Source organism: Chelonoidis abingdonii, chromosome 2 (assembly GCF_003597395.2).
Source record: "Chelonoidis abingdonii isolate Lonesome George chromosome 2, CheloAbing_2.0, whole genome shotgun sequence".
NCBI classification, from domain to species: Eukaryota; Metazoa; Chordata; order Testudines; family Testudinidae; genus Chelonoidis; species Chelonoidis abingdonii.
In genome coordinates, this window is record NC_133770.1 from 177006944 (window position 1) to 177019943 (window position 13000).

General features: G+C 40.6%; 1 protein-coding gene across 7 annotated transcripts in view; it reads right to left on the minus strand.

Moving 5' to 3' along the window:
* DUSP22 (dual specificity phosphatase 22) overlaps positions 1–13000 on the minus strand; it is a 67153-nt gene that overhangs the window by 16558 nt on the left and 37595 nt on the right. For 3 of the 7 annotated variants that reach the window (XM_032798388.2, XM_075062819.1, XM_032798387.2), the window contains one exon: positions 6702–6751. The exons of 3 other annotated variants lie outside the window; for them this stretch is intronic. In XM_032798388.2, coding sequence (XP_032654279.1) covers positions 6702–6751 — 50 coding nt within the window. Of the gene's footprint in view, positions 1–6701; positions 6752–13000 lie in introns of those variants that run through there. One more of the 7 variants, XM_075062823.1, reaches the window with a different exon arrangement.

A 13000-nucleotide genomic window follows, 5' to 3' on the forward strand; every position in this document is an offset into this window, starting at 1 on the left:
GGGGGGGGGGAGAAGCTGGGGGTCAGGGGAGTAACCCTTGTGACCAACCCCCATATGACCCTCACCCCTAGCGTGGGAACCCCACACTCTCCCCATCCCATCCCTTCCCACCTTAGCTGGAGAGGGCCAGGTGAGGATGTCTCTGGCCTGGCTGGAGCTGCTCCGGCAGGAGGGGTCGGGAGGTGTGGCTGCAGCCTTCTCCGGCAGGTGGGGCCGGGCGGCGTGGCCACAGCCTGCCAGCCCCAGCCCCAGAGCTGCAGCTGCTTCGGGGAGAGCAGCGTAGCCAGAAGAGGACAGACTCTGATCCCACCTCTTCCCTTCTAGCTCTGCTGGCTGTGCTGCCTTTCCTTGCTCCCTCTGTTGGGGAGAGGGACTGTGTCCCACCTCTCCCTCTCTATACCCATTCATAAGCCGATCCCCTTCTCTAATGCTTCTCTTTTTTATTAAAAAAAATTCGGCTTATGAACGAGTATATACGGTATTCTCTTTCAACCTGGAAGGGCATGTATAAGGAAGTCCTGCAGGGATCAGTCCTGTGGTTTGGAACTATTCAATATCTTTAATGAAGAGTATGCTTATACAATCTGTGGATGACACCAAGACGGGAGGTGATTAGTATTCAAACAAACTTGACAAATTAGAGATTTGATCTGAAATCCATAAAATGAAACCCAATAAAGACAAGTGCAAAGTACTAAACTCAGGAAAGAAAAATCAAATATACAACTATAAAATGGGGAATAACTGGTTAGGTAGCTGGAAAGGAGCTGGGGATTATAGTGGATCTCAAATTGAATGGGAGTCAACAATGTGATGCTGTTGCAAAAAGGCTAATATTGTGGGGTGTATTAACAGGAGTGTCTTATGGGAGGTAATTGTCCCACTCTACTCAGTGCTAGTGAGGCCTCAGCTCGAGTATCCTGTCCAATTCTGGACACCACACTTTAAGAAAGATGTGGACAAACTGAAGAAAACCCAGATGAGAGCAACAAAAATGATAAAAGGTTTAGAAAAAATGGCCTACGAAGAAAGGTTAAAAAAAACTGGCTATGTTTAACGTTGAGAAAAGTGGACTGAGGACCTGATAACAGTCTTCAAATATGCTACGGAGCATTTATAAAAAAAGACGGTGATCAATTGTTCTCCATGTCCACTGAAGGTAGCACACGAAGTAACGGGCTTTATCTGCCATACAAGAGTTCTACTAGATCAGAAACCCCCAAACTGGGGGATGCGTCCTACGGGGCATAGATGAACATTCGGGTGGTTGCGGCAGGGCCAGGCCTCATGGGGGGGCGAGGAGGGAGTGACACCCAGACCCGCTTCATTCACAGCTCTGCTGCGGTCCCAGCTGCCCCCAGCCTCAGTCCCTCACCGTGGCCCATCTATGGCTCTGCACACAGCTCTGGCCCTGGCCGCAGCTCTGTTCCTGGCCCCAGACCCACCCCCAGCTGTCGTCCCAGCCTCCTCCTGGTCCCACTCCCTCCCCCTCAAAGCCGTGGCCCTGGCTCCGGGAGGGCAGGAACATGGACAGAGGTAAGGGGGGGCGTGACCCTGAGCATTTGAAGACCACTAGGTTAGATACTAGGAAGCACTTTCTAACTATAAGGGTGGTTTAGTTCTGGAACAGGCTTACAAGGGAAGTTGTGGAAGCCCCATCACTGGAGGTTTTCAAAGCCAGGATGGACAAAACGCCTGTCAGGAATGGCCCAGCTTTACTTGGTCCTGCCTCAGGATGCCAGGAGGGATGGATTTGATGACCTCTCAAGCTCCCTTCCAGCCCTACACATATTTCTATGAATGACTCTTTTAGAAGAGGATCTCCTGAGGAATTCTGCAATTCCAGACTTTTTAAATGTGTGTCTATTCTAACATTTTGACTAGAACTGGTTGGGAAATGTTTCTTCCTTGGGATAAATTATTGACATTTTGTTGAAAAGATGAAAGCTGAAATGTTCTGGTTTTCAGTTACTGAAAACTGAAAGAAAAAAAGAAAAAGAAAAAAGATACTTTGCACAAACATTTTCATTCAGTCAAGAAAACTATTTGCCATTGAAAAAAGTTTCGACCAGCCCTAATTTTGACACCATATGGTGCTTGTGTTTGCTTGCAGGGATATAACCTGTAGGCAGCAGCTGAACTTAACAAATGATTCAGTCACAGTGAACCGACTTTAGAGGCATGCATGGCTTTTTAAAAAGAACTGCACCACAGTTAAGCAGTATTTCTCAAAGATCTAACTGCTTAGGTCAGTTAAAAACTTGATACTTTTATCTTGATTTTACTTGACCCCTTTTTACCCCCAGATCTCTGGGAAAATGACATAGGTTGATGTATGCAGTTTAGTTGTAGCTTTGTCGATCCCAGGACAGAGACACAGACAAGGTGGGAAGTTAGTCCAATAAAAGATATTACCTCACCCACCTCGTCTCTCTAAGACGTTGGTGTGTTTTTCCACAGTAGCTCCAACATCAATACATCTTCTACAATGACCTAACGTAAGTTTTTCCCACTTTCTTATGGAACATGCTTTGGGATGAAAAAATATCAAAGGTAAGTGGGTGATGTCTTTCTTGTGGGGGGGGGGGGGGGAATAATTAAGCATGGCTAATAGTGAACTTTTGGTCCAGTTTTATTAGTCATTTTCCAGATATGACATTCAGTATGCTGAGTCACTGTGTATCAGCCAGTTTACTTGTTAGTGCATCAAATTTAGACGTGTGGTAGTGTTCAGCCTTGATTATCTTGTTCAAGTTTCATAGACGTTAGAAGGGAAATCCTAACGCAGTCATACCTGTGGCATTAATGTGGCAGTTTGTGGAATCATAGAGCCCTGACTCTGACCAATGGGGCAGTTCACACTTCTTGGAGCTATTGTTTCAAGCAATCTGCCAACTCAACACGGTACTGGTTTATGCTCACCCCTAGAATAGCAAATTATTCTATGTTAATGAAATGGGAAATCAGTATTTACTACAGAAAAGTGTAAGACGAGTGTCCTGATTAACAATCTACTCACTGGATTGACAATTCAGTGTAGAGACAATTTACTGTACAACAGCCAACTTTCACACTTCTCTTGCTAACTTAATATTACAAACAGCAGCTTCTTTATATCATCACTGGGCACATCCCTCACAAAGTAAAGCAGTGAATGGCATCTCCAATCACGTTTTAATAAAGAAGGTAATCTGATACAAATTAGATGAGGGATTTTCCATGTCAGTTCTACACGTCAGTGTTTAGTTGAGCTTTCAGAAATGTGTTAGGGTTGAAAAAAGCATCAGTAGGGAAAGAAATGTAGTGGTATTGTCTCTTCAGCAATCAAACTTGTAATAGTCAAGGACTAAGAACTACCTAGACCTTTTGTATGATTCTTTGGCATTTTGCTACGGTAGCACTATCAGAGAGACTGGCTGTAATATTAAATCTAAACCAAAAGGAAGCTTCAAAAGGCAACGAGGAAACCCAATAGGCTCAGGGTGACCATACATGCCATTTTGGCCAGGACAGTCCCTTTTATTAGCCATGATCAGTTGGCAAGAGCAAACAGGACAAATCCCATTTATTAAAAAAAAAAAAAAATGTGGGCGTGTGGTGAGGAGGAATATAAACAGAGATGACAGCCCTGTGCAAGGGGGAGGCAGGGTTTGAGTGGCCAGTGTCAGTCCTGCGAGGGGGAGAGGGAGCTCCGTCCAGCAGCTGCGGTCAGCTCCACAGGGGAGGTGGACAGCCTTGGGTGAGTGGCTGGGCAGGAAGCTTGGGCCAGCCCCACACGGTTTCCCCTTTGGGAAATATGGGAACCCTAAACAGGCTAGCATAACTGGGTATTAATTCCCCAGAAACACATGGTATAGAAATAAGGTGGAGTGAGGAAGGGTATATTTAATTTCTACAGAATTAATTTTCGAGTAGCAAGTTCCTTAGGAGAGGGCATTGTCAGGGAAGTCAGTGACCAGCAGAAGTTAATGGCCTGAGGCCAAATTCCCACCATGGAGGCCAAACTCACACTAAACTCCTAGAACATGACCTAGGTCTCAATAATAATTGCTTAGGTGAAGATATATTTCACTTAGGAACAGGAGAGCCCTTAATATGCTTACTGTAAGTGCATGTATATTATACGAATTGAAAAAGAAAGTTCAGTGAGGAAAACATAGCTAATGCGAACTTAAGTTAGCTACTCCACAGTCCCAAGATCCACTCTGACCATGCATCAAGCCGTCCCCTTTCAACAAATGCCAGCAGCTGAAGAAAAACAGTACCACCACCTCAGAAGAACTTTACCTGAAAAACCAGCTGCTGAGTGATACAGACAATCATCTTACGTGATCCTAGTCAATTTCACTCAACAGCAACCACTAGGTAAAAGCACTTTATATGCAATGCTATTCTTTTCCTCTGAAGCTGTCAGTCTCACTCTTTGAGAAGGGGAGAGACACAAAGAAGTCATAAAGGGACAGATCCCCTCTTTCCCCAGGGCTCCTCCCCATAAACTGATAAACACCATGTACTTTTAAACAGTGTTTGATAAGATCATATTACATTCTTATGACCTAAATAAAACAAGCTTCTTTTGACCTTATGAAGTTTTTACATTAAAAGCAAGTAAGATCAATATTTAAAGACACTGTGCATTATGCTTGAAGTTTTCCATCATATAAAGAAAAGTCGGTTACTCATCAAGTTTTCTTTTAAGTGATCAAATGTATCAATATCAGAAGTAACAAAATTTGTCTGCAACCATCTGATACCAAAGCAAGAACCATAGATGCTTGCAGCATAACAGAAACAATACTCATGCAAATATCTTATCTTCTTATTAATGCTTTAAGAGACTTGGTACAGTGCCAGAAAGCTAATTGCTTTTGAATGCTATAGGTTGCTTTTCAATATATTTCCTTGATATGCAATGACTAGGGCTGGTTGCATTGCATGCGTAATTAACATTTGCTGGAAATTATGTCCTCTTTCTATTCACAAATTGGTCCAGATTTCTACTAACACAGATGGCAGATTTGCAGACATTTTCACAACTACCCAGTAGATCTCCAAATACTGACACGTCATTAATGATGACCCAACAAATGTGAATATGGCCTCTGTAATTTCTTAAGTTGCTTTCTTTCTAAAAGAAATGAACCTCCACATTTTTTCCTACCCTCCCACAAAAAAAATGCACAAAATTGCTTCCATATCCACTGTCTTAGTTCTGAAAATCCTATTCTGTTCTCTAACCTGGATTCCCACTTAATAGCATATGGGCTACTATTATTTTTAAGGGAGTAATAACACTCAGGGTCTGATTTTTAGAGACACTGAGAACATGCAGCTCTCGTTGACAACTGCATTTGAGGGCTCTGCACCTCTGATGTGAAAAAACGGGCTCATGGTCTATGTTCTTAGTACACAAAATTGTGTTAAAAATTGATTTTTATAATTTCAGAAACATGCCACTGAAAAGAGTGACAAGAACAATTAAAGAAACATCAAGTGTCATGTTGGAATCTCTCCAAGGTATGAGAAACAAAATACTCTAAAAATATCCACTGAAAGCATCAGCCGGAATATTACTCTGATCTGAGAGAAAAAGCAGTGCTGCATTTCCTTCCGTAGGTACCAGGCCCTTTCAACTACTTCTGTTTCTCTACATAACTAGTTAGCAGGAAGTGGCTGAAACCCCCCGCACCTCTCCTCAACATAAACAGTGAACACTAGAAGAAAGAGTTGGTCACCATCCAAGTATTCTTATGAAATACGTTTTGATTACTTCAAGATCATGATTTCCTAGATACCATCAATTCAAAAATTCGTAATGTTAAACCCAGGGTCAGTTCAACTAACTTTCAGGACAGTTACATGGCCAGTGGATATTTAAAATTAAATTAAATTAAATTTAAAAAGCCTGAAAACGGGACACAGCAGCTTCACATAGATACATTCCTATTACAAGAAGCATAAGACCATAGGAACTGACATACTGGATCAGGCGTAATCCAGTACACTGTTCCCAGCAATGGCCAGGACCAGATGATTAGGAGGAAAGTGTAAGAACCCTACAGTAGGAAGACGTGCCATAATCTGCACCCCACATAGGTCTCCTCTCTGTCTCTAAAATGGAGAGATTGGCTAAGACTCGCTCTCTCTCTACCAGAAATGCCACAGTGACACAGCTGCAGAGCAGCAGCTGCACTGCTGTGGTGCTGTTTTTCCATCGTTGTAGTAAAGTCAACTCTCCGAGAGGTGGTTGCTAGGTCAACAGAACAATTTTTCTGTCAGCCTAGCAGGGTGTACGCCAGGGCTTAGGTTGGCTTAATTACAGCACACAAGGTGTTTAATTTTTTCATAGTCCTGGAGGAATTAATTTCAGCAATTTCAGTTAAGGTGACCTAACTCTGCAGCACAGACCAGTCCTGAAGCACAAGGTTTAAAGTCCCTTCTAAAAAATTTGCCTTAATTATAACAACACTGGATATTCTTGGTAGCAAAGCAGCCATGCCAAGTAGGAAAGCACTTTATTATTAATGATTATTATTAAAAGGACCTATTTTTCTGTTACCTCAATATAAATCAGGAGTAATTCCCCTTAAACCAACAGATTTAAACCTACATTGGTGTAAAACTGGTGAGGGATCAGAGTCAGGTCCTTTAACATATTTCAAAACAACATTAGCACTGAATTTAAAAAACTCCAAACTTACAAATTCTGTGAAGGTGAATCGGCAGCAGGAATGCACAGATATTTCACTCCCTGTATAAAGTAGTAAACAGGAATGAGAACACAACATTAAGACAAAAGCATAATGGTCAGAGATCAATGGGCAAATTCTGCTCTAGTATTCGTGCAGCACCACTGATTATGAAAGAATTATAGTATTGTAAGTAACTGCAGATTTTGTCTCATCTGCCCAGATTTAAAAAGACAAGGTGGGTGAGGTAATATCTTTTATTGGACCAACTTCTGTTGGTGAGAGAGACAAGCTTTCAAGCTTACACAGAGCTCTTCTTCGTCTGTGTAAACTTCCATATGAGGAAAGATTAGAAAGACTGGGACTGTTCAACTTGGAAAAGAGAAGACTAAGGGTGGATATGACAGATCTATAAAATCATGATTGGTGTGGAGAAAGTGAATAACGACACAGCACAAGAACTAGGGGTCACCCATTTAAAATAATAGGCAACAGGTTTAAAACAAACAAGAAAGTACTTCTTCACACTATGCGCAGTCAACCTGTGGAACTCATTGACAGGGGATGTTGTGAAGGCCAAAAGTATAACTGGGTTCAAAAAAGAATTAGATATATTCAAAGAGGATAGGTCCATCAATGACTATTAGCCAAAATGGTCAGGAATGCAACCCCAAGCCTGGGGGTTCCTAAGCCTCTGATTGGCAGATACTGGGACTGGAGGACAGGGGATGGATCACTCAATAATTGCCTGTTCTGTTCATTCCCTTTGAAACATCTGGCACTGACCTCTGTCAGAAGACAGGATACCAGGCTGGATGGATGATTGGTCTGATCCAATATGATCATTCTTATGTGATGAACCCACCCACCTTGTCTCGCTAATATTCTGGAACCAACGCTGTTACAACACCACTGCATACAGACTTAAAAAGTTGTTTTCACAAATGTTTTGTCGCTAAGGAACAGACAGCTTAGTCATGTTTACACCAAAGATCCTTAAGTGAATTCTTTAAACGGCAGCATCTTTATTAGAAAGGCGTAAAACTTGTGTTATATTCATCATCTTAAACATGGTATTCTTGTTATGTTTCACTGGAAACTAGTCACATCTTATACAGTTCTCACTTTGTCAAAATGAATGCTGAAAACGAAATTTGAGAAAAAAACTTTTTTCTTGTGCAGAATGCTGCATTCAGTTGTTTTTCCCTTACATATTTAGCAACACAACAAACAAAGAGGGCATTTTGGAAGAGGAATCGGTTATTTTTTAGAAAGCAATGACTTTAAAACTCAGGCGTATCTTCCAATAAGAAGTCCTCACTTTATTACTCAGCTATTATTGTAACGAATTATGTACTGAAATAAGGAACTGCAATATATATTCTTAGAAGAACTCGGATCTGAAAAGTCAAGTAGACAATGCCTTTTCAGGGGTGTTTTACAAAGGGCCACAGAAACAAGTTTAAAAAATGAGCTTGGACAGTAAAGTGACAAAGTAATAAATAAGTAACACATAAAAAGAGTGATGACAAGAAGTTAGTACTCCATACGAACATGCTGTAGTTTTAAATATACTTAGTAACTTCCCTCTCCAGGGACATCTCCAGGATCTCAGATGGTGATCAGGCTCTTCATGACCTCCTCAGATATACAGCTCTCCCCAGGCTATGATCTCCAACCCCACCTCTGGCTATTCCACACCTGAGCCAACAAACCACTGGTGCAACAGCTATGTTCTCAATCTGAAGAACCAGAGGTAGTACGTCAGAGCAAGCCAATGCATTCTTCACAGCCACTCCACTACTGCTTTCCAACCTCTTCCTGGTTCTTTGATCCATCTGTGGATTGTCAACTTATTTCCTCCTGAAGTGTGTCACGGAGTATAGCTGGTGAACTGTCCATAGTTCACTGACAAAGTGGCACAGCCAGAGTGTGGGGATCATTGGAAGAGTGGAAGGCATAGCCAGGGGAAATCATGACTTAGGGAGGAGGGAAATATTTGAAGAGGGGTTTACAGTGAGAGAGCGCACAATCTCAGCTGAACTCCTGCAGAGTGAGAGCTGGTGATATTTTGGGAGGGTAAAGTGGGGAGAGTTGTGTGGGCATGACAAAACATGGTTGTGGGGAAGAGAAGAGATTCAGCTGCTGAACCATGGAGGCTTGACAGCTAAATGGCATCTCTGATATCTGTCAAAAAATGAAAATCGTCAAACATGCGAGCCACCCCTACTTGAATCAGGGCAAGGCAGCCCTAGTGTGGTTGCAAGGATAATAACCCTTAACGAGTCAAGATGGCTAGCGGAGATGCACTCAACTGGTGGTAGAACAATCTGCATATAAAACACCAGATTCCTAAGATCATGGATTGATTTCTCTAGACTAGACAATGCTACAGTATAGATCTGGTATCATTACCTCCTTACACAGAGGTATTAACCATGAAGCTTTAGCTCTGAACTTAAGAGGACTGCTCAAATGAGTAAATTTTAAAGAATTAGGCCCTACATTTGCTGAAGCTTGGCAATTTACCTTTTCAGGTCATATTAAATGCTCTCTCCTTTGGACAATTCAGTACCAGGAGCCCAGTACTCATTAGCTACCCTTCAACAAGGCAGAACACAGGAATGAAAAGAAGAAGGGAGAGGAGAGAGAGAAGGAAACATATTTAGGCCAGCATTGTACCAAGCAATTAAGGTTCCAATCCTGCATCACATACTCATTTAAGCAGTCCCACTGATTTCAGCAGTTACCACACATGCTGAATGCTGACAGTAGCTGAACTAAGAGGGGCTTTCAGCAAATGTTCACTTTAAAAGAAGTACTGTCAATTTTAGAGCACAGTGTTCTTTTCGGTCACAGCTGGCTGATTCCCATTCTACATGATGCTAAGAGGGACGTGAACCACAGAACCACATGTAAGCATGAAACTAGCCTACAAGAGACCACATATTGTGCTAAATGGCTCCTCCAAGGCCTGATCCTGGGAGGTACAACTCCCAATAAAGCCAGTGGGAGTTTAGCACCTCCCATTGAGTGTATCACTTCTCAGGATCAGAAGTTTAGTCAGGTTAACGGGGCCATTTAACACATAAAGGTTCTGGAAGTCTGTGCTTTACCAATGCGTGCCACCTTGGAGCATTTTGGATGGTGGTGTTAATGAATTCCCCTCTCCAGGCCTCCCAGGAAACCTCCTTCCCCGCCCCATAGGAAAACTACAACTATGGGTGAGATCTCAAAAATGCTCAGAGTTGGCCTCTCTCTGTCCCACTGAAATCAACAATAAAACTCCCAATGACTTCAACTGGAGCACAGCTAGAACATCACTGACCAACTTTTTAAAATCCTACCTTATAAAGGGATTTGATCCTAAATAGTTTAAAAATTTTAGAATCAAAAGCATTCATTTTAATTGCATGAATAAAATAGAGGGACTATACTGGTTGGTATTGGGCAGGTGCTTGTAAATGAAACACTTGGGCCACTGTTCAACAGGGATATTTATATGTTGCTGTGGATAACAAGACTTGCCATGCCGCATTCTATTTTCTTCATCCACTTTTGATATTTTTACAAACTTAGTGCCCTCTCCCCCTTTTTTTTTTTAAGATATTGGAAACAGGAAGTTATTTAATTTCTGAGTCCTCTTGTCTATGTGATAATTAAAAAAAACCACCCGAGATCGTAGTGTTCTTGCGCAGTTATGCCCCAGAGACATCACTGTCTTTCCTGTGCATGTACAATGCACATAACATCTAAGAATTGTCCCAAAGGGACTGTAAACAAAGCAGAACAGTTTGTGTCAACGTAACAAGTAAATACTGTAGACTAAGATTTTCAGATGCTCCTGGCTGGTTCATTAGTGTGCAAAAATGCCATAGGCTTCACAATTTCAGTAGTTAGTGGTGCTCGCAATCTTAGAATCTTCAGTAAACACCAAGCCAGAGGAGGAAGCAAAAACATCACTGAGGTGTCCGTTTCCTTGCTTGGGTACATGCTCATCATGACAACAGAGAGTCTGTGCCTGATCATAAGATTGCTGAAGCCAATGGGATGACTTCCAATGCCTCAATGGGCCTTAGAGCCTTAGTGATTTATTAACAAAGCTATAACATTGCTAGAAAATGTTAAAAATAAACCCTACTACACCTCTACCTTGATATAACGCTGTCCTTGGCAGCCAAAAAACCTTACCGCGTTATAGGTGAAACCACGCTATATCAAACTTGCTTTGATCCATCAGAGTACGCAGTTCTGCCCCCCTGGAGAGCTGCTTTACCGCATTGTATCTGAATTCGTGTTATATCGGGTAGTGTTATATTGAGGTAGAGGTGGTGTAACAGGATTTAAATTAATAATATTAACAAAGATGAGGCAGGCAAACTAAACATTAAGTGTATGTCTATAACTCAGTATTTCTTTCAAAGGGAAACCTGAATTTTGTCATCTGGTAGAACAATAGATGAAAGAAGTGGATTTAGGTTCCAGCAGATCAGTTCCAGTCATTAAATTTCTTAACTTCACTGAATATTTGCCCTTCTCAAAAATGAAATGTTTTGTTTAGGTCAGAGATAAAACCTTATTACAAGAGTTGATGAAAAAGCAAATATTATAAATCCAACGTGAAGGAACGAATCCACATCAATTACAGCTGCAGTTGGTATAGTCACAATGAAATATTCGTTCAACTGATATCTTGCACGCCAACATTTTTTTTCTTTCTCCCTCCAAACAAACCCTTCCCTTGATTAAATCAAACCAGCTTTTTCATCAAACTAAAATTAAAGATTTTCTCAGAGTTATGAAAAATGACACATACATTTCTGTAAAGCAAATTGAACTCTATGCTCCAGCTGACAAAAAAACCAAACCTTCAGCAGTTCACCACACAAGTTCAAGTGTTCGTACAAACTCCCTAGATCTCTACAGAAGCAGAATAACCAACTACATCACAGTGCCTCTCTCATGGCCACTTCTTAATTCAATGCTATCTAATCTCCAACTGTTGTTTCTAAATCCTTAACATCACCCCACCCATACACCTATATTCATTTTTAAGACGTTTTCTAAGGTTATTGATATTAGTTAGTTTTCGTATGATGCCAGAATCAATTGAGGTCATGCATGTTTCTTCCAGTGCAGTTAAAGATACGTGATAGACTGGAGAGCCAATATACTAAAAGATCATTTTCTTTTCAGTTTTCTATTTCAGCAGACAGAGTAACCACCAAAACTAGAATTTTGTCTCTCTTAGGCCCTGAAACTAAAGGCTACAGTTAAACCGATACAGTGAGAGCTAACAAAACCAGAACAAGTATTCTGATTTCAAGATTGTCAAAGCTGAAACAAGCGAGAGTTAAGTAAAATTTCTAAAATTCACTGTTATTTGTGAAACAATACTATGCTTGCACCATTTTGCCATCCACCGTAAAATAAAACCTAACCCTTTACACTGTATCTCTCTCAAGTTTTCAAAAACGAAAAACAAACTTTAAATGTATATTTTATGTAGCCAGGGTTTACACTGAGAGCTAATAAAAACCTATCAACTGAAGAGCAAGTGTGTTATACCTTCTAACTATTTTAGGTGTCATTATATATTAAGATCTGAACACTGCACACTTGTTTAATGTTTGGACTATTTAATGAAACCATAATAAACTCACTCTCTCATTTGGAATGTTATTAGTTGTTTTTTTTTTAAGTCTAACATTTTTGGATTATATTTTAATAGTTTATATAATGCACAAGAAAAATGTACAGGAAAAATAATGGGTATCTTATGACCCGGTTTAATTTTTTCCTATTCTACTTATCTGTGGCTAATTTGAAATGAAAAAAAAATAAATGGATGTTACTTTCCTAGCTTATTTTTTATCATCCAAACTTAAACAATTTGAACTTTCCTATGCAGAACAAGACTTTGCAGTAGTAAAATGATGCAACCACATCTAGTGCAGTTGAGATAGTAGGTTTGTATGTGAGAATGGGAACTCCAAACAGCACACTGCAGATTTCATCCTGACAAAAGCAATACCAAGACTATGCTAATAGAAGCATGGCAAAACATATGTGTCTTGTTATTTCTTCAGGTTACAAACAAAGGATAGTTTGTTATAATCAAAGACATTCTGAATTCACTAAGAATGATGTTTGATTAACAAAGTATAAATAAATAGTATCATATGGCATATTCAGAAGTATAAAAAAATCTTAAGTATTTGGGTGTTTTTGCTTTAACGTTTTTGAGTAATCTAGCAACACTCTGTCGGGGAAGGGAAAGAATTATAGAACTTAAAAAAAAAACCAAAGAC